We start from the raw sequence: 24,580 nt of genomic DNA, 5'->3' as shown, positions 1-24,580 counted from the left end.
ATATCTGAAACATAAACTTTAAACAATGATGAATAAATACATTTTGCCTATTCATTACTCCATGTACAAAAGAGGCAATTCCACATTCTAATGGACCCTCCATGTAAACCACTAATGACTTCCTCGAAAATAGTACTCTTTTTATCAATACTAGAGGTAATAACCACCCGGAATGGGATTTGAGCCTGTAAATGCAAGGTGTTCGATCTCATCATAACACCAAGCAGCTGCTTAGGTGGTAATGTGGCTCAGCTTAACTTGGCAGAATTTTCAAATCAAGTCCTACCAAATTTCGATTTAAAGCTTTCGTGACTGCAAGGATTCATCTTCTTTGGTTCTTTCGGTAAAGTCACGTAGAATGAGAATGAAATAATAAATTGATAAAATAAAATAACACAATAATATTCTCACGACGTTTCGGCCAGAACACAAGCGGCCTTCATCAGGTGAAGGGACGAGAGTGTCTTCACCTGATGAAGGCCGCTTGTGTTGTGGCCGAAACGTCGTGAGAATATTATTGTGTTATTTTATTCTCATTCTACGTGACTTTACCGAAAGAACCAAAGAAGATGAAGTCCTACCAATCAAAGGGTGTCCCTGACCGTTACTTGGCTGTACGGTGGATCATGACGTCATCACACGACCCACATGCCCGGAGTCACGGTGCCAATCCAAATGCTGCCATGCGACTCCATTGCTGTTGCGACTCATGCCGACCAGGGGCAATGTTAAATTCCTGTCCAGTTCAGAACGAAGTGAGGAAAGCTGTTTTGATATAATTGCCATGACATGCAGAGCCGGAGCGCCAGAAGGTCTACACACTTACTCAAAGCCGTTGGTTCTGTCTTTGCAGACTCCGTTGTTCTTGCATGGTTCCGATAAGCACTCGTTTTTGTCCGACTCACAGAGATCGCCATCAAATCCTGCCCGATGAAAAAAAAACACGATCAACCACGGCGTTAGCAGGCGTGGGAGTTGAGGATGGCAACAAGGTGGTTGCATGCAGCCTTCTTGCATCTCTGGCTTGGTGCAATTGATCAGGGCAAAATATTATCATCATCCATCAGTTTCCAGCAGCACTTAACTCACGACACTGATGACCATAAAAAAAAGTTTTTTGGTTAGATCACGTAAATATAAATACGTCGTAAACCCGCCACCACCCGACACAGCCAATTATCTGGTTGTAGTCATCAGCGAAACGTCGTACTCAAATCGTAAATGTTGTGGTTTTACTCTCCAACACACCGGTGTGCTGAGGTGGTAACTAATTGGCACGTTTTACATCACAAACATTACTAATTGGCTGTGTCGGGTGGTGGTGGGTTAATTACACATTTATATTTACGCGATCTAACACAAAACTGTTTTTTTTGTGGATATTGGTCACGAAAGCCTACAGTGTTAAATAGACACTGATCACACAAATGCATAAAGCAGATTGCCATATCCTGAAATTGCTCATGAGGATTAGGCATGTCTTGGGCAAACAACTTTAAAGGGAATATGGTTAATTCTAGATTTGAAGCTTTCGTGACTGCAAGGATCCATACTCTTTGGTTCTATTCGGTAAAGTCACGTAGGTAAGAGATAAAACAACAAAAATCACGACGTTTCGGCCACAACACAAGTGGCCTTCATCAGGTGAAGGGACAAACTGTCCAGCGGACAGCGTTGGAGTGAAGAAAGCCAAGCGCAGGTCGCCTCCTTTTAAGCTGAGGGGGTAAACAAAAAACGCCTTGACAAAGGAAATTAGCATAAAACACACCACTAACAACGCTTGGAATTAGCACAAGATGATAATACACCACCCTGGAAGTTTGGAATGCCACCACCTGAATAAATATACTACACCACTGAAAATTAGTTTAATGTTTGGTTCGATTTAGAACATCTTTCCAATGGTTGCTTAATTTGAAACAAACTTCTCGGTTGAAATTATGTCTGTGTTTGTAAATCTGAATTGCCTCGTGGATAAATCTCTGATGATAACCTGTCGGTTTGCAAAGGACCTTGGTATCGGAGAAAATTATATCGTGATCACCCACAGCGTCGTAACAGTGATCAGCTATGGCAGAAGAATTCGTCCTGCCGTGTTTCAAATCTGATTTGTGCTCGCGAATTCGGTCAGAGACATGTCGTTTCGTCTCCCCGATTTAGCAATCACCACAGGTGCAGTTCAATTTGTAAACCCCTAGGGTACTGTAAGTCAGGAATGACATCCTTCACGGATGGGATCAGGTCACGGATTTTGTGTACTGTATTGAACCGGACCAGTATCTTGTGTTTGTTTAGGATTTTTGGAGATCTTTTTAGTAACGCCTGCTATATATGGTAGTGTGATGGTTTTGACCAGAGTATCAAGTGGTTGTTTCTGTATGGAGGGAGAAACAGCTTGGCGGATGGTACGGTCAGAGTATCCGTTTCTCTTGAGGGCCAGATGTACATGTTTTAATTCACTGGTCAGGTGGTGTTGGTTATACCCTGTGGTATAACGTTTTGATGAGAGAACGTTATACCACAGGGCTCATTGCATTTCGGACCAACAAAACTGAAGTAGGGGTACGGGGGTAATTTGTGCTTAGGACCTCCAATGAACCAGTACTACCACTGCCTTTGAAAAATGCTATCCTTTTCACAGATTTCATTATTAAAATACAAACTCTTCATCAACAACAACAATAATAGGGGTTTCCCCCTTTTTTCTGGCAACAAAACTGAAACCTTTTTACAAGGATTCATGTCTGCATTAACCACAATACCTGCAGTCAAAATGCAAACAAAAACACATACTATGATAATATATGCATTGTCCTTGATACTGATTGGTCCACACCAAGGGACGGCTTTCTTTTGAGCCTCGACCCAATTGGTCGCCTTTTGGCGTCATCTGGTCAAGCACAAATTGGGTCGAGGCTCAAAAGAAAGCCATCCTTTGGTGTGGACCAATCAGTTTCAAGGACAATGCATATATTATCATAGTATGTTTTTTTGTTTGCATTTTGACTGCAGGTATTGTGGTTAATGCAGACATGAATCCTTGTAAAAAGGTTTCAGTTTTGTTGCCAGAAAAAAAGGGGAAAACCCCTATTATTACATTTTGGTACTGGCAAAGGAGGTCTAATGATGTAGACAACAACAACAACAACTTAACGTCTTCTTTGGTTCTTTCGGTAAAGTCACGTAGAATGAGAATAAAATAATAAATTGATAAAATAAAATAACACAATAATATTCTCACGACGTTTCGGCCACAACACAAGCGGCCTTCATCAGGTGAAGGGGGCGAGACTGTCTGGTAGGAAGGCTGAAAGGGGTGGTATCATGACGCAGTAGTTTCTGCACTGCACCCTGAACCCAATTATTGGTTTATTTCCATTGCATGACATCCGCGATATCCCGAACAACAACAATAAAATGTAGGATTACAATAAAATTAGGAAAAAAACATGTAATGTTATTTTCTGCGATTGTGTGATTTTTTTTGTGAACATATGAAGCGTATTTGTATTCATGCCTAAACGCTATTTGGGGCTTCTCTGCCGATCACACAGCTTGAATGGAATTTAATCAGTTAGTATCAAAAAGCAACACATTCCACCCGATCAGTTTCGGACAGGTTCTTCAACACAAATGATATCTGTACATGTGCAATGTTGACGCGGAAAAGCACCGACAAATTCTCACACTGCTTCTTAAACACAAAATAAAGAACAAAAAATGTACATTCACTGAAATACGGCAATAGCATTCAATCATAATTTTCACAAAATTTACTTTAATGTGTTTTTTCAATGTAATAAAATGCATAAGTTGGCAAATTATATTCCTAAAATTCAATGTTTTTTTTTATCAGTGTAATTTTATATTTCGGACCTCATCTCATTTGCATAGATATTTTCTTGCCACTCAAATGTTTACACAAATTTGAGATACAAGTACCTCAAACCTGATACGATGCCTCGATCATTCTTCTAGTTAAGCACTGTAATATATCGACTTGAACTACAGACCAAGCAGCCTCTTATCACACGTGCATCTATCGTTCATGAAGATTGCAGGACACGGTAGTGTGCTGGAGAAATCGGAAGTTTCCACTTCATATGCTGCGGTTTGGACTTAGGGGTCATTATGTTGAATCTCTGTCTCATCACCGGTAATTAATTATCTCTTAAACCTGTCCCAGACTGTCCTCATTAGGTCAAGACTCTTATATGGCATTTTCAGACACTTCCTCTTGTTCTCGCATGCCTTGTTATCACATGTTAATTCCCAATTTAACACCCTCACTGCTGCTCCTGCATGGCTTTGATCTGCCAAGAAAGCTTTGGTGGCTCCTTCAACCTCTCCAGGACAACAACTGGTCGCTGCACAACTCTCTTCCACAAAGATGACCGACCAATGCAACTACTCCCATCCAAACTAGACAATGGACCACATCACGAACAACTTGCATATTATACCCGCTCTCCAGAGGACTGAATGGTGTTAGTCACGCGACTCCCGAAGCTGTCACGTGGCTCACAAACTTAAACCAGTATGTATAATTGACATGTACTTGGCATGTGCTAGAAGACGAATTCCCAAATGGTCGTGCAATATCTCCCCCCCCCCCCCCCCCCCCACTGATCCGAACACAGCTTACCCAGTAACACGGTGTCTTCCAAAAACCCATCATGCACTGCCTCAATGTGCTCCTCACTCACCACAATCGGCAGCCACCCTATCCTGGGGGTCACCTTCGGGAGCCTTTTTTGCTCTGCGAAAAGAAAATCTGCAGCCGACCTTTCAAGTGTTGCACATGTGATGGTGCTTTGTCACCATACACATTCAACACAGTTTTGTAACTTTATTTTCTGGCACAGTGTACTCTTGCGATAACGACAGCTCGATGCTTGATTTTTTTCTTATTTCAGCACTCCACCGTGTTCTATCTTTAATAGACAATGTATAAATAACGAAAGAACAAACTATCCAGAATACTGTGCCCTGACTGTTTGAGTATACTCAATAAGGATAAAAAGTAGGCACACTTCAAGTAGCTGATCAATGGTTATGTCCTTTTACATCAGTCCTGGAATGTGTTGTACCACTCTTATATGGAGGCTGTGCCTGCATGCTGTAGTCCAGCAACCCCTAACCCCACAACTAAGAGACCCCAATAGGTGCAGGCAGGCAGGCATGGCTGCCTTTCACCGGCTGGGCCACTGCATCCATCGCTGACACGTTGCCCCATGCCATGCAGCCATCCCTGGGAGGTTACCACACAAACGTGGAGTCGACCCTTTGTGCCACCCAGAAATTTACAATTTTTACGTCCACCACGAATAAAGCATCTACTGCTGTGTTTCATTAACTGAGTATAGAACACATGGTCGCACTAAACCCAATACCCCCCCCCCCACCCCCCCCCCCCCCTTGTGCTTGCAATGTGGGATGGGCAGCATTATGAGCAGGGAGTCATTTCAAAGTATGATGGCGACATGTTGTCATGGACGAGCAAATACAAATGAGTATGAAAAAAAATAGGTGTTACCCTTTCTGGCAATAAAACAAATGTGTTAAGATGTTCAAACACCAAATAGATACCTTTGATACTGCTAAAAAGATCCAATTATACAGATGAATGTTTAATACGTAGGCTTTCGTGACAAATATTATCCATAAATATCATACTCGAATTGTAAATGTTGTGGGTTTACTCTTAAACACACCGGTTGATGCTGAACTTTTATATTTTATATTCACGAAATCTAACCAAAAAAACCCTCTTATTATAGATGAGTCTCAAAAGGAAGGATCATAAACTATCCAATTTTGAGCACTGACTTGAACACCGTGGAGCTCTTTTGCATGATCACTAATGGTCCATAGAAAGATCTGGTATTATCGAATGGACCAATTTACAGTATGACCTCTTACTGCTATCCATCACTCTTCTTATTTCCTTTTCCTTTCACTTTAATATCTCCTACTCTTCCCTTTCCGTTCTTTTCCGTTAAATGTTTCTATTTTGTTTTACCAGGTGAGGCCCACTGAGCTGTATAGCTCTTTTTTTTTAAGAAACCTGGCCACAAACGATAGCTCTCTGAAGTGGCTTATTACGTGGAAATATATAGCAGCCAAATACACGAAATACATGTTAATTTAAATGTGGAGGGAAAAACCGGAGCACCCGGAGAAGAATAATCCACGCAACCACGGGGAGAACACGAGAACTCCAAATATACAGGCGTCAGGGTCGGGGTCGAACCCACAACCTCCTCCATACAAGACGAGGTATTTAACATCTTACCACCGTGTTGCATCCTAGATCCATAACTAAGGGTCCCCCTATTGTTTAGTGGTTATACCAATCGTCTGAATGCAGTGTATCCTGGTTCTGTGCTTTTCTGCATTTGTTGTTGTTGAAAATATAAAGACAAAACATTATACAGATGGGCCTCCAGTCGTGATAATGGTTACTCCCTACTGAGTCGTGGGATCCTCGACAATCATAGCATGTGCTTACAGCCCTCTGTCAATACACGGCTTGCATGAAGGTCACCCCATGCCATATCGGTCATGGACAATGTTTGACCATCCCAGTCAGTGGAGGTTTGTGAAGGGGAGCTCTGGACGGGTGCAATATATCACTCGCCAGTGATGTTAGGTCGGGAATCGAGCTTATGCCACCAGATTCATAGTGCAGTGTGTGAACCCACTGCACCATCATTCCACAACCTCCAGTAGGCCAATGCAAACCCACAACTGGGTCATGACCTGGGTAATCTTAGGTATTACAAATTACAGAATTTGTCTCCGGCAGTGCCATTGACTACTCAAAATAGGGTAGTGACAATGGCATCCACAACAGGGTAGTGGGAATTGGGTAATCATACCATTACCAAAATGATATCGAGTCTCGAGTAGTGACAAATAAATCCACTGGGCAGTGTGACCCCGGGTAATGATTGCAAATGAGCTTGCAATATCCGGCGGCACGGCAAACACTAGGAGACCATTAGCCACCATTAAATATCCTACAATGTACCAAACATTAAACGACAACATGAATTCTGATGAGCTCTGACCTTAGACCATGAAACCCGCTTATTTAAGTACACCAAAAACGTCACCCATTGAGGATTTTACCAATCGCGACAAATTGACTGAGGTATACAGTTTGCTGATCGCGCCCCTGTGGCTCGACCAGAACACACACAGTTTAACACGTAGGCTTTCACGACCAATATCATCGATTTTACAGGGTTTGTTGGGGTATTATGGCAGAACGCACACACATCAAGTCTCCCATATGCAGCCCAGCGTCGGTCCCAGGTCACGTGAACCCATCATCCAGTGAGGAGGAAGTGAGGTTCAGATTTTTCTTAACGTTACTCCCCCCCCCCCTCCTCATTATATGTATTACTGTACAAGTCATATTTAACGCTAAAGAAATTTGAAAATCGTCATTTCCGTGAAAAAAATACTTCACGTTTGGCTTAATTTTTACTTTATTGAAAGGAGGGGGTGTCGTATTCCGAAGCGTGAGCCAAACCCCATGCTTTCCCCATTTGCCTTTGAATTTGCGGATTGCGGATTTGCCAATAGCAGTTATTTTCAAGAACATAACGCCCGCGGTGGGCAAGGCTTTGGTGCAATGACGAGCTGGGTGCTCGTGCGTTACCGGGAGGACACTCGCAGTGCGCCGTGCCATCGGAGAGGGTAAGACAGCGTGCATTCTTGTGGCAGGGGTTGTGACTGGAGCCACAGGGATCGCGTGGATCCTGGCAATGCGAGCCAGCGTAGAAGGGGCGACACCGGCATGAGAACTGTCCTGGCGCCCCAGGGTCTGAGCACGTGCCGCCGTTCAGGCAAGGACGCGACGCACATTCATCGATGTCTTCTGTGCAATCTTGGCCTGCCCAGCCATCTGCGCACTCACATCTCGAGCACAAAACAGGCGAATGCAAAGGTTCCACATGTGACAATGCTGTGGCTGTGTTGGGTGGTAACACAATACAGGTTTGCACATTTCCGTGATCAAATTACTTAAAAAGCAGCGACCACAAATCCCGTAATTTTACTGCTCTATTGTGATTTATGGTGATAATCAGTTGTCTTTCGAGTGGAAATAATAATTGGATTATTTAAGAATTCTAAATGAAGACCACCTTATGGTGGCTGAAGGATGCTAGATGATGCAAACATTCGTGCATCATCAAGAAACAGCTGGAATAATTTTTATCTAGTTGCTTTTTAATTTAAATATATACACCATGCAGGTCTTCCTAAAAAAAGAGTCGTTGGACTCAGTGGGGCTTTCCTGGATAGATGAATATGATACATTCAAAGAATGTGCGGTTATAATTTTGGGCTGTACATACAACTTCTAACGCATGAATAATGCTAACAAACAATGTTTTTTTAAGAATTAAGTTAGGACTGCACATGAAGATAATGTCTCTTACCGGTAGTCATTGAAGAGGTCAAGGCAAACACCGTTGTTGTGGCAGGGATTATTTTCGCAATCATCTGCGTCTCGTTCACAAAACTCTCCAGTCCAGCCAGGCTCGCACAAACAAACGTAACTCTGTAACCAACAGCAGCAGGATGACGTTGGACACATAGAGATTGGTGAGCACTCACCACCATCACACTTTTGCAATGTGTTTTTACACATGCCTGAGGATTTATGATAAAATAAATTTAAATAAGGGAAACCCAGAGAGATAGTAGCTTGACTTGTAATTACACATACAATAAACATCATGATTATCTGTATATAACTAGGCCCTAAATACACATTAAGGCCTAGTCCAATGGATTCGGAATGAAACTGTAGATCGCAATATCTGTCTGTGCACCAGCCTTTGAAATGATAAATATATATTGTCAAGAAAATTGCCTATCAAGAAAGTGTTTTACTATTCCAAGAACAGGGAGGGGAACAACTTGATGTGGGCTTACCTCGAGAGCATGAAAGTTGATCATTGTTTTTTTACCCTTTTATCTGGCAACAAAACTGACATCTTTTTTACAAGGAGTCATGTTTACATTGACCACAATACCTGCGGTCGGAACGCAAACAAAAAACAACAACTCTGATAATGTATGTGGCACTGTCCTTGAAATTGATTGGTCCACACCCGAGACAGCTTTCTTTAGAGCCTCGTCTCACATGGTGTTGGACCAGAAGACGCCAAAAGGCGGACAACTTAAAGACAATGCACCATCAGAGTTGTTTTTGGTTTGCGTTCCGACCGCAGGTATTGTGGTCAATGTAAACATGACTCCTTGTAAAAAAGGTGTCAGTTTTGTTGCCAGATAAAAGGGTAAAAAAACAATTATCATATTTTGTTACTGGCAAATGAGGTTTCCAATGGTGTAAATGCTTGAACCCGAGCTCTCATACTCTGATGGTGCATTGTCTTTGAGTTGTGCGCCTTTTGGCGTCTTCTGGTCCAACACCAACGTGAGACGAGGCTCTAAAGAAAACTGTCTCGGGTGTGGACCAATCAATTTCAAGGATAGTGCCAATACATTATCAGAGTTGTTGTTTTTTGTTTGCGTTCCCACCGCAGGTATTGTGGTCAATGTAAACATGACTCCTTGTAAAAAAGGTGTCAGTTTTGTTGCCAGCATGAAAGTTACAATTACTATGCAAAAAACATGTGATGTTAGAAATAGCTGCAAGACTGGTCTATGTCATCAGAGGCGGGTTCCCCAAGCCACCTGAGCTAAACTATCCCTAAATTTAGGATCGTTGCATGTGAAAGTGTCATTAGAAATACCCAACATTAGAAAAAGTTAAGTCACCTCTTAAGAATACAACATTTCTACGAGCAATGGGATAAACAATCAAGGTGTTTATTATTGCCAGCCTTGTTTAGACGATAAAATAAATAATATACACGAATAAATACCTCTATATTTTACAATTAAAAACAATCATGTATGCCCATTTTCAATACCCTGCTATTTGGTGGCCTCCCCCATGCCATGTAAGTCATGGGGCGTTGTTTTACCATATTTGACCATGCTTGTGAGTGTGGGTTGGTGAAGTCGGTGACCAGAACTTGTTGAGTTACTCATTCCCCACTCATGTTAGCCATGGCCCGAAATCAAACTCAGGTCACAGCGGTCCTTGTTTATATTATTACGTGAAAAAGAGTTTATTTCGCATGATTGTTCACCATTAAAAGGTCCTACAGCTTGTTTCTGACATGTTATGTTCATTCAATTGCCTATATTTTTACTGACTTTCATCTATAATTTTTGTTTCATTACATAACTTTGACCACACATGCACAGGCATATTCTCGTATGGAAGAAAAACAATCCTTTAATGAACAACAAACACCGGGTGCTTTTGGAGGAAAGAGAATCAACGTTCGAACAATAACACAAAATCTACTGCTTTTAGAACAAACCATCATCTTCCCTATACCCCCTGAATTAAACCTCCAATCTACAATTCTCTAACCCGCTTCTACATCTCTATTCCAATTATAGGATAATAGCATCGGAATCCACACTTAACACAAATTGCTATTGATTCTTCGGTTTATAAACAAGGCATCAGTTAGAGGAAATGCATTAGGTCCACGCCAGACATGGCCGACCGTCAATATTTAGCCACAGAGTGAAGCGGCCTTGATCCTACCTCTAGCTGAGAAAAAAATAACACCCAATCAATTTTATCAACACGGGCTGTCAATGCGTTTTTTTCCCTCCTACAGGGCATTTTAGAATCTTTTAACAAACTCTGCAACAAACCTCACGAGGTTTTGAACGGCTCAGAGAGCAACTTGCCTTGGGCTGTTATGTCATTACAAATCAAGCTTCACAGGCAGTGCCGCACGGCTAACTCTCCAGAGGGGGGTCCAAGACTGCGTGTTAAATCTTACTCGTTAATTGGAACTTAGCCGTACTCACGTATTACACGCGCAAAGAACTCCGTCTTAAACATGCATATCAGTTATGTGACTCACAAACTCTCCCTGGGATAGAGCGATCGGAAGTATGTTAAACATCACAAGTTCATAATTTGTAGCTTAATGGGTTCTCTTTTATAATTCCTGTTGCCAAGATGTGAGAAAAAAATAATTTTCAATGACTTGAATATTTGTTTTTATTAGCTCAAAATTTCAAAGGGGCATCCCGGTGTTTTTCAACAGCCTCTACAATTACTCATTGGGTTTTTCGGTAAAGTCACGTATGTAGAAATACAATAAAATTATATTAAAACAAAATACAATCACGACGCTTCGATCACAACGCAAGCGATCTTCATCAGGTGTCAAGAACAAATCACGGAGGTAAATACAACAAAAAGATGAGAGATGAGAATTCAACAAACCTGAAAAAACATTATGTGAAGCACATCCAGTGAGGCCAACAACACAGTTAGACACTTCCTGGCGGACCACGAATTTCAGAAGAGAGTTAAATTTCGTGTTCAACCTTTGGATTGCACATACCAGCATAGATAGAATGAAAAATACGAGGTACACGGTCAGCAGAAATACATATACAAGTCCACCAAGAGGTAAGGAGGGAGGAAAGACTGACAGGGAGGCAGAGAGAGAGAGTGGGGGCAGCTCAAAAAATTACCACCTCTTGTAAATACAAAACGGCAGCTCAAAAAAGGGCACATCTTACACATAATTACAACGGTAACTTCCCCGTAGAAGTGTGATAATAAAGTATTAAAGCTTTCGTGACTGCATAATACTTTAGCCTCTACATTTACCTGGCCTCTTTACGTGATTACGATTCAACTCACGCATATTTGCCACAACAATGTTAAAAGCGTGTTACTGTTCAAAGAAATAACGTGTTTTAATTGTCGTTTCATACATTAGTTAACAATACACATTCACCGTGTAATGATAAATCAGAAGGTAACATTAATATTGCATCCTTTATCCAGGAAATGCGGCACCAAGTCTCAAAATGTATCGGGAAGGTACTGTCATTTTCTTCATCAAAATGTCTACTGTATGTAGCTGATCCATCTCTATAAATATTTGAGTACATTCTACGTTTATTTCATGAATGTATTGGTTTGTCAGCGATTGATGACTGCGGCAGTTTTCAGCAAATAAAATTACAATGACTGACAAAAAAAATCCATACTGATAGGTCAGCAACCTATGTTGTGTACTGCCATCATCCACTTGTCTCCAAGTCCTGTAGGTTGGGACAATTGTTTTGGTGATCCACAAAACCTGCCCATAAAATGTTTGAATTGTGGAAATCAGACACTATTACATCAGGTGGTCTCACATGCAACTATATGCCATGCTGGGCTATTGTTGCACAATGCATTTCATCCATAAAAGCGAACACGTTATAAAAATAAAAGGTTGTGGAATTCTGGTGAATATACTTTGCAACTTAATGTGACAAAAGTTTATTTTTAAGAGAGATAACATATAATTAAATTCCTTTTGCATGGCAATTGTCTTGTTAATATGAACCTTGATGTTATAAACTATGTTATGAAGTTATTTGCTTGAGAATTAATTATCATACAACAACCTACTTTGTTTAACATTCACTGTTGCATAATTAGTGTACGATTATCCGTAGTTCATCAAGCTATTATTGTGTACTTACAAAACCAAAACTCTTTAAAAGTAAGTTACTGATGGTTAGAGTGGCCATGCACAGTTTAATGGTATGCAATTACATGGCTATTTTGTGATAATTGCTTCAAAGGGGAATGCATAATATGTGTAGTATGTTACTACAGTGCCCAAATGTTCTGCTTTTTAAAGTGGTGGTGGAATTGGGCTGTTTTATTATGGGGTTTGGGGTATTTTAAATCAACCCATGTCAGATGACCACCCATCATCTTGGCATTTATCACATGTGAACTTCTTTCTCACTTCTTTCTCACCGTACACAGCCAACCGCGCCAATCGGAGGTGTGGGGGAAGGACAACAAACTAAACGCAATGAGCAGTTTTAAATAAACGAGTTTGTAACTCCAGATGATTTAAAAGTGCAAATCTACAGTGGCTTCCTGATATTGGAACAAAGAGCATTCTAAACAGCCGCAAGATCACGTCTGAATGCGCGTGATGCAGTGACCGTCTTTACTCGATGACTATCATTCAAGAGTAGTTCACAAGTACACGTTGAAGATAATGTAAAGATAATTTAAATAGCTACTCCCAAAAATTAGCCGGGAAGATGCAGAACTCGACCAAAATGTATGAAGTAATTAACCAGATTCTAAATCAGGGCAGGTTGTCGGTAAAAGGAGAAGATACCAAAGAATGATTTGCAAGCTTTCCATTGTATTGAGGAATGAGAAAGGAAAACTCACATTAGAGCTGGCATGGCGATAATGAATATGTATTTTAATGAGTTTTCTTTAGAAGTGATTTTTGTGTTTAGTTTGTTGTCCTTCCCCCACACCTTCCGATTAGCACGGTTGACTATGTACAGAAGTTCAACATGCATACAAATATAAAATGGACATGGAGCAAACCAAATGTAAAAAAATAGAATTCATGTCGTCTTGATTCTCATGGACATTGACAGAGATGCCTCGAGCCTCAACAAGTTCAACAGAGGAGGTTGGATCATGTGCTGGTGTAATGCAAGTCACACTTCAACACTGACAGAGAGGACAAAAGGAAATTACGTAAATATATTAGACTGTGAAAATCAAACATTTAGTTCAGGAGGTAGGCAAATGTAAGCCGCAGATTTACAAATCCCTCCTGGAAAAAAATGATGGTGCAGTGCAGTGAGCAGTGCACTGAAAGTGGGCAAAGTGGAAATGTGAATAGATAAATTATCTGAAAGCACAAAAAACAATGTTGAAGAATAGGAGTGGCATGAATAGGGACAAAAATACAAAACAATACATGGAATACAAAGAACTTTGTAAAAAAAATACATTGCGAAGCAACGAGAATTGTTTTTTTTGCAAACACAGCAGAAAAAATTATGATGACATGGTGAAGTGTATCTATAAATAATCCCAATAAGCTGGGGCCAATGGAGAAAAACATGAAACAAAATAATTAAACAAACTACGTATTAAATAACACTTTATATACAATACAAAAAATATATCAACCCAGTAATTTTTCGATGTTCTATTCTGCAATAAACAATGTCAACACTCCAAGCTCTACCTCAGGAATTTAATAATTATGGTCATTATGAAAGAGATGTGACCAGCCGATTGATACAAAATTAGCAAACCTGTTTACCGAACGTTTACACGGAAATAAAATACCTCAAACCGCGTTCCGCTGATGCCTCCACCATTCACGTGCGGTGTTCTGAATGAGAGGCGATGGTCTGTGTCAGCTTGATGCTGCCAAAAACAAACCCTGCACCCGGTGTTCTCCTAATGAGCTGCGGACTAACCAGGTGTCGATCTTCGCAGGTGGCGTTGTTCTGGCACCGGTGGACTTCACAGTCATCGATGTTCAACTCGCAAAGCTCTCCGGCATATCCAGGACTGCAGAGGCAATAAAAGCTGTCCAACGCTGCAGAGACGAACAGAAGACAATGTACATAGACACACACACACATACAAGAGATACAAACTATTTGCAGAGTCCACACATAAGTGAGCTTTGAGTGGTGCTCAACTGATCCCTTTTTAGACCCCTTTGTATACTTAGCACAACCTCTGTTAGAGGCAGGAAACCAATGTTGGCCACCAACGTATCACTATGTCGAATGCTCCGTGAGCAGAGTCTGTGCATGGAAACCCCCCCACACCTCCCCATGAAACCGACAAGAGCCCCATTGGCCACCATTACCATGACTTATCTGTTTAAAACGGTAACTATTGACTTCTTACAAGGGTATGATTACATTCTGGTGGTAATGGACATTTATACAACACTTTGTAGAAGCGTATGCCACAGCAAACAAATTCTGCCAAGACTTTAGCCAATGACCTGGAAAATCCGCCAATACGTTGGGAATAAACTTTAAAATAAAAACAGCCGTATGATCCTTATGACGGTACCCCGGGGTACCAAATAAAACAAAATGGCCGAAGCAATTAAATATTTTATTTCTGGGACACTTTTTTTCCCAAGGGTGTACTTCACTCTGCGACTGGGGTATCAATCAATCCGACATCAGTGCTACTCCACGAAACGCCAAACATTAGCATAAAAAATCCGTTATAGAAAAATTATACTTTGAATAGTGCATCGTGTACAGTTCATGGAGATGTGTCGATTGCCGGATCGCCGACCATCAACAGACTAAAAATGACTGCATCACGGACATTATGCGAGAGCCGGAGTTCTATGGTACCCCGGGGTACCGCCATAAGGTTCATATCTATAATACAGGTTTTTTTTTGTTAGATCGTGTAAATATATAAATGTGTCATTAAACCCGCCACCACCCGACACAGCCAATTAGTAAGGTGTGCATGATGCACAAATCAACAGGGCACTGATTACCAAAACCAAATCAAATAACAAGAGCATTGAAACTGACCAAGTAATTAAAACTATTAAAATACCGTACATTGTGGGAGTAACTGATAAACTATCCAGATGTTTGAAAAACAAAACATCCGAGCCAGATTTGGCATGGTACATAAAATACAGAAATTCAAACTGGTACGAAAAATGTATTACCGAAGCTATCAACAGAAGATGTGTACCGTATTAATTGCTCTTGTGGCAAATGTTATGTTGGGCAGACAGGACGAATGATCAGCACACAACTGTCGGCAGTGGCAAAACACACGTGCCAACAAGGACACTCAATCGATTTTGATCATACTGAAGTTCTGTGCATAACTAGTTACTACTGGCCAAGACTAATTAGAGAATCTCGAAATTGAGAGAAAAATTTTATAATTTCCACCGTTCAGATAGCTACAGACTTAGTGCTGCTTGGAACCGAATAATCTAATAATGCATTGTTTAAATGCATGTCTATACAGGTCACCAGACTTCAATGGGATTACCTGTAAACAGACAATAACAGGTTACTGCTATGTTAGTGGACACAATCGACAGGTGGTACAAGAATAACGGGCTTGCATAATGTACATGCATAATATACGTTGATTACCATATGAATAACCCGACCGGCAATGGATACTCATTCACATTTATATGCATTCATTAATGCCCCCCACTTCACTCAAGAAGGGCTCACAAGCGATATCATCACATCTACCCCTCTATTTAAGGAACAAAACAGGATTTCTCCACAAATCTGGCTGCCACCTGTAATTACTGGCAAAACGTCGTACTCAGATTGTAAATGTTGTGGCTTTGCTCTCCAACACACCGGTGTGCTGTACTAGTAACGAATTGACATGTTCTGTTAACGTGACAAACCTTACTAATTGGCTGTGTCGGGTGGTGGCGGTCTAACCCAAAAAAACCTGTATTATGGATGATATTGTTCACGAAAGCCTACGTGTTAAACCAACAGCCATATGCGATGTTAAAATAACTGTGTGGGGTCCTCGGTTACCAAACAACACCTTATCTGCAGAGTAAAGGCCAGGTTGAAAAATTCAACAGTAGCCGTGCAGAGTGCTTTGGCTGTAAGGCAGACAGCAGGCTTGAAAGGTTCTCTGGCAAAGGTTGTTGATGCATAAAATTGTACACACATTGAAGCGACATGATGCTTGCCTTACTATCTGCTGTTTGAGCAATTCCTAAGTCTCCCCATCCACCTCCTGTTTAATCTAACAGCATGCAGAAGGCAGGCAATGTAAAAAAGACTTGTCACAAACTGTCAAAAAGAGTATAATAGAAGCATATTGTTTAATCTGGGAAAGCAGCTTATTATGACAGGATAATCCATGGAAATGACTGGTAGCCAGGTGGCATAGTCTTAATTCACAATCTTAACTGGGAGGGGGAAGACTGAAAAGGTTTGTTCTCACTTGGAAGCCAACGTCCATCAAGTAATAGGAAGGAAAGGTTAAGACAATCCAGTCTCGGGTGAATTCGGACAATGGCGGAGGAAGAAGTCTACTGCGGGAGAAATCGACGACGACTCCAAGTCATCAAAAAAGAGTAAAAGAATAGAGTAATCTGGAAGTCACAATGTAAGTCGGACTATGAAAGTGACTCAAAGAAAGAACATTAGCTGATTCACAAAGTGCCTAAAGGAAAGTGACTCAAAGGAAGAACACCAGCTGATTTACAAAGTGCCACAAAAAAGGAAAAATACTGTGCTCCCAAGATACGCAACTTGGGAATAACATTAAATAAAATAAATACTGAGAACTTCCTTGAGCCGGAATCAGCTGAGGAAGGAGTACCAACATAACATAATAACTCACAAAATAATCATGAGCGTCATTGTGGAAGATATAAGAAACATAATAAATAAGCAAAAAATAAAATTAAGCAAGTCCATATGCCTCGTTCTTATATCCATCCTTCTATATGAAAAAAATAAAAGTATGTTTTACACATACCAGCAGCCACACCACCCTCTGGATGTGCATAACGTCAACAACATTGGCTCAATACCAGCCAAACTCTGGACCAGTTTGAGGTTCAGTGTCTCAGCAGCAGTCAGGCTTACTTAAACCAATGCTGATGTACTGCTAGATGTGCCTGAATAAGGACCCTCTCCATTAGACATGGATTCTTGTTTCAAGCAATACTGCGTTATGAGGAAACACAGGGGCAGTCACAGCGAGTCTAGGGATCAGGATCCTCAGGATGGATTGGAGGCAGATCACCTGTCTTATAAAGAGGGAAACCAAAATCCCGACTGTAAGAGGGATAATATTCGACAATAGAAATTGCAAATAAGGACTGATATACAAAGCCTTTGGACACCCCACGATTGTAAGTACAAAAACGACAAAAAAGGTAATTGGAGCAATGGCACAACCCTTTTCCACCATCAGAATTTATGGATATCATAGAATGCAACAGGAGAACGGATTGCCTATTAGTGGTCTTAACAGATATTTCTATGGACATTTAAATATGTAGGGCTGCAAATATTGTTAAACATTTGTTTAGTTACGCCAGTAAGTCAATGCTCAATAAGGAAGGATAAACGTATTTCTAGGCTGGAATAAGGTGAAGGCCAACTATTGGAGGCTGGATACAGAAATTCATCCAGAATACGCATCACAGAATATTGAGAGTAGGATAGAAAAGAGAATTCAGTGTAACACAAGAACAGAAAACGTTAACCCGGTAGTGGACATCATGAGATGACCACGGCACATGTGTCCAGTCAGAAGTGTAACAGTTACAATTCAAAACATGCCCCGATACTTCGGGGTTGTTATATTTTTTGCTTCTTTTTTTCAGCGTCATGCGTCCCTTTGCTGCCACAGGCAACATCTGACACTACTGAGCCTATGGTTTCATGTGACTTGTGCTGATGGCTGGCTCACCGTATGGGGGGTGAGGGGCTCTGGGTGACCAAAGTCAAATTTCAGACAAAACGCCCATTTAGACCGTAGCCAGCCGACGTGCTGTGAAGCCGTCTGTGGTGGCATGAACAGGTTTACCCCCCCCCCCCCCCGAGCGAGGCGGCAGCTCCCTGGAACTGTTTGCTGAAACCCCTTTGTAAATATCCATGGGCCATATCAACTGCTGGGTCCTTGAACTGTGTAGTCTTTGCCGTTGTCATTTTGTTGTGACTAATAGATGAGAGTGGGGGTGCGTTGTGTAATATGCCACAGTTTTCTGTCTGTCAACGTTCAGTATGAATCATCACCTGGACACTTAAATCGAGGACTCAATGTTCTGCAGATTTTTCATCAAAAACGAATTGCCCATGTTATTATCTAGTCTGGGCAATAAAGTCATGCCATTTCACTGCAATCACTCTTTATTCGCTTGTCATTTGTGTATTATCGGAACGTATTTCGAAGACCGTCACTGACAAAAGAAACTAGAAATCTGGATCCTGCGATATGCTATCCCACCCAGCCAGGATTTTGTCAAGTCTCAAGCAGGTAATTTGTGAGGGAAAATAATGCATCATTGTATGTTTATTTACCTATAACAGACCTCATTTATGAGAGACAGAAAAAAGGTTTTAATATTCTACCATTGTATGTGTATTTTTTTTGCACCATACGTGCCCAACCGGTACTAATCGGAAGTGTAAATGTTTTTTTTTCTGGGCACTCTGGCTACCTTCAAAAACCCTGTAGTCCTTAGCACAGGAGGCTCCAGTAAAATTGTTGAGGCTCGGCAAGGCAACTTTCTGGTGAGTATCTCCCTGTTCATCTGCATTATCAGCCTTGGGCCAGCTGATTATATAATTTTTCTAATTCTATGCGTCATAATAGAATATTTACAATTCACGTAAATTATATGCAATGTTAAGCAATGCTAATGGGGAAATCAAAACCGCACAAAGTAGATTGAAAAAGAGCAATGCAAATGTGACGATAAACCTTTAGACAAAAAAAAACACGAAATATTTATTGCATTAAATCGTGGCCTCTGAATTGTGACAATGTATAAAATGTATGGGAGGGTGAATAATTACATGCCTAACTCCTGTGGCAGGGATCCGTCTGACTTCGCACAGAGCCGTACTCATTATATTAACGATGAAGGGACGATGGGCAGAATAAAGCCCCAAACGTGTTGTCAACCTGCAGCCTTCAGATTGTGAGTCAATCTCGCTAACCACGGTGCCACCAAGCCAGGCTTAATTGGTGATCGTTAGCATTAGTTTAACTTTGCAATTCCCAAACCACCGTGTTTGAATTCCAGACAAAGCGGCAGTTATGTAGAATATTGGATGAGGGGAGAGCGGGAGAGGAGATTGCAAGGGTGTATGGTTGTGGGAGTTGACGGGTTAGTTACAACATCTGCACAGATTGTCCTACTATTTCCAACCCATATTCCGGCTTTACTATAATTGGCTGCCTTGGCCCCGTTGGACTGAAAAAGCTGCCCAGGTGAATTACTGATCTTGCATGGGAGTGTAATTAATATGGGCTCACAATCCAATGGCACTAAAGCAGTCAATTAGAATGACTACTCCATCTGGGGTCAACTTTAAGGTTCAAGGATTAAGGTGGATATGCTGGACCTCAATAAATTATCAGAGCCTATGCAATAATTATAGACAGGGTACGTGGGTTGTTTATCACCCACCGTTATGTAAATGTTATGAACATTATCGTAATTTTGGACGAATTCACTTTACTTTCTTGACTCAAAGCTTTCGTGACTGCAGGAATTCATATTCTTTGGGTTTTTGAGTAAAGTCGCGTAGATAGGTTTCAAAGAAAATAACAAAAACAAATTATGACATTTCGATCGCAACACAAGCGTTCGTCATCAGGAAGAAAAACGAGGGGGAAAACTGCAGAGGCAGACTGTTTTAAAGGTTTAAAATGTGTGAAGCCAAATGACGAACGCTTGTGTTGCGATCGAAACGTCGTGGTTTTTTAAAATTATTTTTTGTTATTTTCTTTGAACCTATCTACAGTGTACGTAAACTTTACCAAAAGACCCAAAGAAAACTTTACTTTCCCTTTTAATATTTGCACATGGTGCATGGACTTAATACTACGTGGCCATATTCACCAATTCCAGTCATATTTTCATCCTGTTTTAATATATTTAACCAACACAGTAACGTGTGATGCCACAAGCACTTGATTTAGTGTTTAGTTTCATGATAGTGCTAAGTACTTCACTGTGCCAGACCGAACTGTTATTTTCTATCAATTTCAATATTTATTTACCCTGGATTCCAGCTGTAAGAATAACATTTTGCATACATTTGACTGCCATGCGATTAATACATCTAAAACAGGGGACCCAAGTGTAGCTGATGAGGCACTGAGTGTGGATGAGGCACTTGAAGGGATCTCAGGGCTACTGTGCAAACTCCTTCCACTGACCATGCTCTAGCACAGGGTGAAACAATGTTCTGCAAGGGATCCGAATGGACTATTCTGAAGCAGTGACTCAGCACGACTGCAATACAATCGAGATATTTGGTCAATGCCTCTTTGAGCATTTTGGAAAGACAAAGGAAATAACGGATAATGTATGCACACGTGGACATTCAGACGCCACATTCGCAGGATAGGGCCAGTTTATTAATAAGACAACCATCGCCGTGTATCATGATTTGGCACTAATTTTATCGACTGCAGAGAGATGATTGACTGAGTCAACTAAGTCATTCTGAAGGTAACTAAATGAAGTATGCATGTAAAGCACGGAGCATGCCACATAAATGTATACTGCACTTAGGCCACTTAATTAACACGGCTGCTATTTGATTACAGCTCTTCCTTTACATGCAAGCTATGTACATCTGTCAAAATCACCCAGGCATTGGCACCCTTTGAGTAAACTCGGTATCTTTATGCACCATTACGTTAGTTATTCACATCGAATTAGGCCGTTACTTATTACATTGTAAATATAGAAGATCAGTGCTAGTATGAATTGTTAGCACTGATTAAACGCCCAATGGTCTTTTACAGAGTCAAGAAATTGGGTTGTTATGCTCTAATTACCGCACGATGGGTAACATTTGAAATTATTGATCTTGTAGCAGGCGAAATAAGAATACATATTTAAGATTATAAATTTGTAATATTTTAAAAGAAAAAGTAAAACAAAGCAATTGTGGTATAAATGTAAAATGTTTGTGCGTATATTAAAAACAAGCATACTTACTAACAATCCTTGCCCTTCCAGTTGATAAGGCAACATGTATTTATTCATTTGTGCATGTGCCTATTATTGTTTATATGGGGAGCGGTAGTATAGCAGTTAACGCGTTGGGCTATGAATCCGGCGAGCCGAATGCGATTCCTGCTCATAACTAACATCAGTGACAATTATCCGAACCAGTCCTGGGCCTCCCTAAAGTCAACTCAGCCTTAAACGAGTACCTGGTGCGATGTGTAAACATTTCTACTCGGGAACAAAGGTGGCGGGGCGTGGTATTGGCCACCCATGCCCTCGAGTCATGCACGTATATAGCAGTGTATTAATGTGTGTTTCTACGTGTGAGCTCAGATCCTTGAAAAATCTGGGCAGTCCAATCCAGTGAGCTCCTACAGCAGTAGAGGCTGCATGGCTGGGCCACGAGGCCCACATGCCAAGCCAGTGCATGCCTAAGCATCTTCTGTTTGGCTGTATTGAGGAGGCTAAATTGGTATGGGCTACAGTAGAGATGGGCTTATGTGGTAGAGGGGCCTCCCTCTGATTTACTAGGCCTTACATCAGTACTGGGTATGTCGTAAGAATAGGAGCACTGATGCAACCAGGACACCCATGCAAAAAATGTTTCTGACCCCGCAACACCACTGTCATGCGCGTCATTGTTCTTAATGTGTGCTTTCTAACACTACTCTCCATGGCAGCTTCTACAAGGTTCAATCAAAAACTTTGGCAGAATTTTTTTGTTCTTCCAGAATTGAAGCGATGACAAAAATGAAATTTCACTTCGTGTTAAAAATGACCATTTATCATTCTTACTTACCCTCAACTTCAGTGCCAAGTACACAAGCAGGCCCTGTCGGTGCGAGTTTGGCAACTTGTGAGTCTTTGTGGAGAAAGAGCGATGATCCGGCGCCAAATGTTGTGTTAAATTGGGGAATTCGCCCTCCGAAACTCTTGCCGCGCTGCAGCAACCAGCGCAGCAAATGCTATGCCGAAAAACACTCGCATCGAGAGGAATTCTTAAGACACTCGAGGACATTCGAGCAAAATTTGACGGTGCAACTGAGAGGCTTTTCAGCTGAAGGCTTCTCCACAACTGTGTCCTGGAGCCACGCGCACACATTCAAAGGGTGCTATGAAATATGAATATGATTATTTGAGATGTTAATGTAAGCTGAGTGTGGTGGCATGCGCCTGCAGCGAGGTTGGTAGTGGATCACGCAAATTTGTGAAAGTCGCAAACCAACAGGTGCTGTGAGGTGACCAAAACATGTCGGTAGAGCAAGTGGATTTAATCTCCGCGCAGAGATTTGATTATTCATTATCACGTGACTACTCTGGCACATAGTGGTGGAATGTTTTTAAACAGCCCCACTACATGACCCTCTTGGAAACATGTCTTAAGACTTAGTAAGGCTGTCTTGGATTTTAAAAGATAAAATAATAATTACATTGCCTTTCCTTCAAGGTTGCATGAACAACAGAAGGATTTTTTTCGAGCTCATTAAAATTTTTAAAGGAATAACACCATCGTAATGTTAAACTAATTTAAAATTTAAAAATTAGTACTCAGCTATGCAACTATGAATCTGTCAATGCGCATATAAACATACTCCAATTAAACAGCCTTGCCAAAAGGATGACTTATGTAAAAATGTTTTATTACACTTTGCACAACAATTACATTTTTGTGCACAGCTTTTAATTAAAAATCTAATGAAGTATAGTAAACATGTTTCAACGTCTTTTTAACAATGGTTAAAATAGAAAAAAATCACTTCAGAAGTAAATTGTCAATCTATAATTAAAATTATCACTAAAAGTCAAGGCAACTCAAAGCTCCAAGTTCATATGGGCAGCTGTTCTTTCTGCTGGAAATCCACGTTCCCATGGAGAGGCCCAGTATCTACAAAAGTAACATCAAGTGGAACTCATAGGCCTGTGGTATGAAGCTGGTTACTTGAGTTCACTTCATGGCCATGGCTAACTCCCCTATCTCCAACCGTCACTGACAAGCGTGGTGAGGTATGGTCAGAGAACCCTGATGACTGATATGAGATGAGAAGGCCTTTATCCAGCAGGGGATTGAAAAGTACATGACCATTATTAAATACGTTACAAGAGAAATCCATTACCCTCTATAATTAAATTAATCCTTCCACACATGAAGCAAACCGTGAATGGAAGGCTATGTCCTTTAAGAAGTAATAATTCAAATAAACTTTTTTTTTTATTAAAGTTAACGAACAGTAATAAAACAATAACACTAGTATGTCCTTTGACGTACATAAATGAGTACAGTTCCTTGGAAAGGGATTCAAACACAGTTGCAAACACAATTATGTGATGCCAATTCTGTAGCCCCCGACGCCACCTTTCAGAAAGTGCATTTTGTGTGCTGCAGGCACGACATAATGAGCCATATAACTTGAGCAGAGTTATGAGCGGAGCATGAATAAGACAAAAAAATAAGTGGGCTCAAGAAAGCTGCAGTGCAATGTGGGGCAGTTATTCTCGCATCTTTTTGCATGTGCATTGTGTATATGACCGATGAGTTTCACGAAAGTACATTTTATGATTTGCTATTGCTTGATTTTGATGGATTGGAGCGTTGGGCATTTATTAATTCACTTTGCATTTCTGTAACGTGAACATGTGGTGAAAACTCGCTGAACTCATGAAGCCATATATTACAGAAAATGTTACAAACGTTTCACTCGCATGCAGGCAGTAGTTGGGAAAATAACATTAAGTCATATCCGTAGAGGTTAACTAATTAATTAGACACTGGTTCAATGTGCATTTATTTCATGGGGCATCTCACACAGATAACCCAAAGGAGCAATCGCTGAATTCCAGCTAGGGCCAGTGTTTGACTCCACTAAGTGCCGTAGGGCCAGTGATGGGCAGCTCACCTAATTAACGTTGAATTGTTAAGACCACGT

The 24,580-nt window shown here is 40.9% G+C and overlaps 1 protein-coding gene across 6 annotated transcripts in view; it reads right to left on the bottom strand.

The window, feature by feature from the left end:
• Window positions 1-24,580, bottom strand: part of EYS (eyes shut homolog) — a 539,265-nt gene that overhangs the window by 152,440 nt on the left and 362,245 nt on the right. For all 6 annotated transcript variants that reach the window (XM_032961555.2, XM_032961552.2, XM_032961557.2 and 3 more), the window contains 4 exons: window positions 14,380-14,501; window positions 8,454-8,575; window positions 7,670-7,929; window positions 827-923 (listed from right to left, as the gene is read on the bottom strand). In XM_032961555.2, the coding sequence (XP_032817446.2) occupies window positions 827-923; window positions 7,670-7,929; window positions 8,454-8,575; window positions 14,380-14,501 (601 nt within the window). The remainder of the gene's footprint in view (window positions 1-826; window positions 924-7,669; window positions 7,930-8,453; window positions 8,576-14,379; window positions 14,502-24,580) is intronic.

The sequence above is a fragment of the Petromyzon marinus genome, chromosome 27 (genome assembly GCF_048934315.1).
Source record: "Petromyzon marinus isolate PM22_M1 ecotype Great Lakes invasive population chromosome 27, UKy_Petmar_22M1.pri1.0, whole genome shotgun sequence".
Taxonomy (NCBI): Eukaryota; Metazoa; Chordata; class Hyperoartia; order Petromyzontiformes; family Petromyzontidae; genus Petromyzon; species Petromyzon marinus.
The sequence above is the reverse complement of the archived record's forward strand: the minus strand, read 5'-3'. Positions and strand labels throughout refer to the sequence as shown.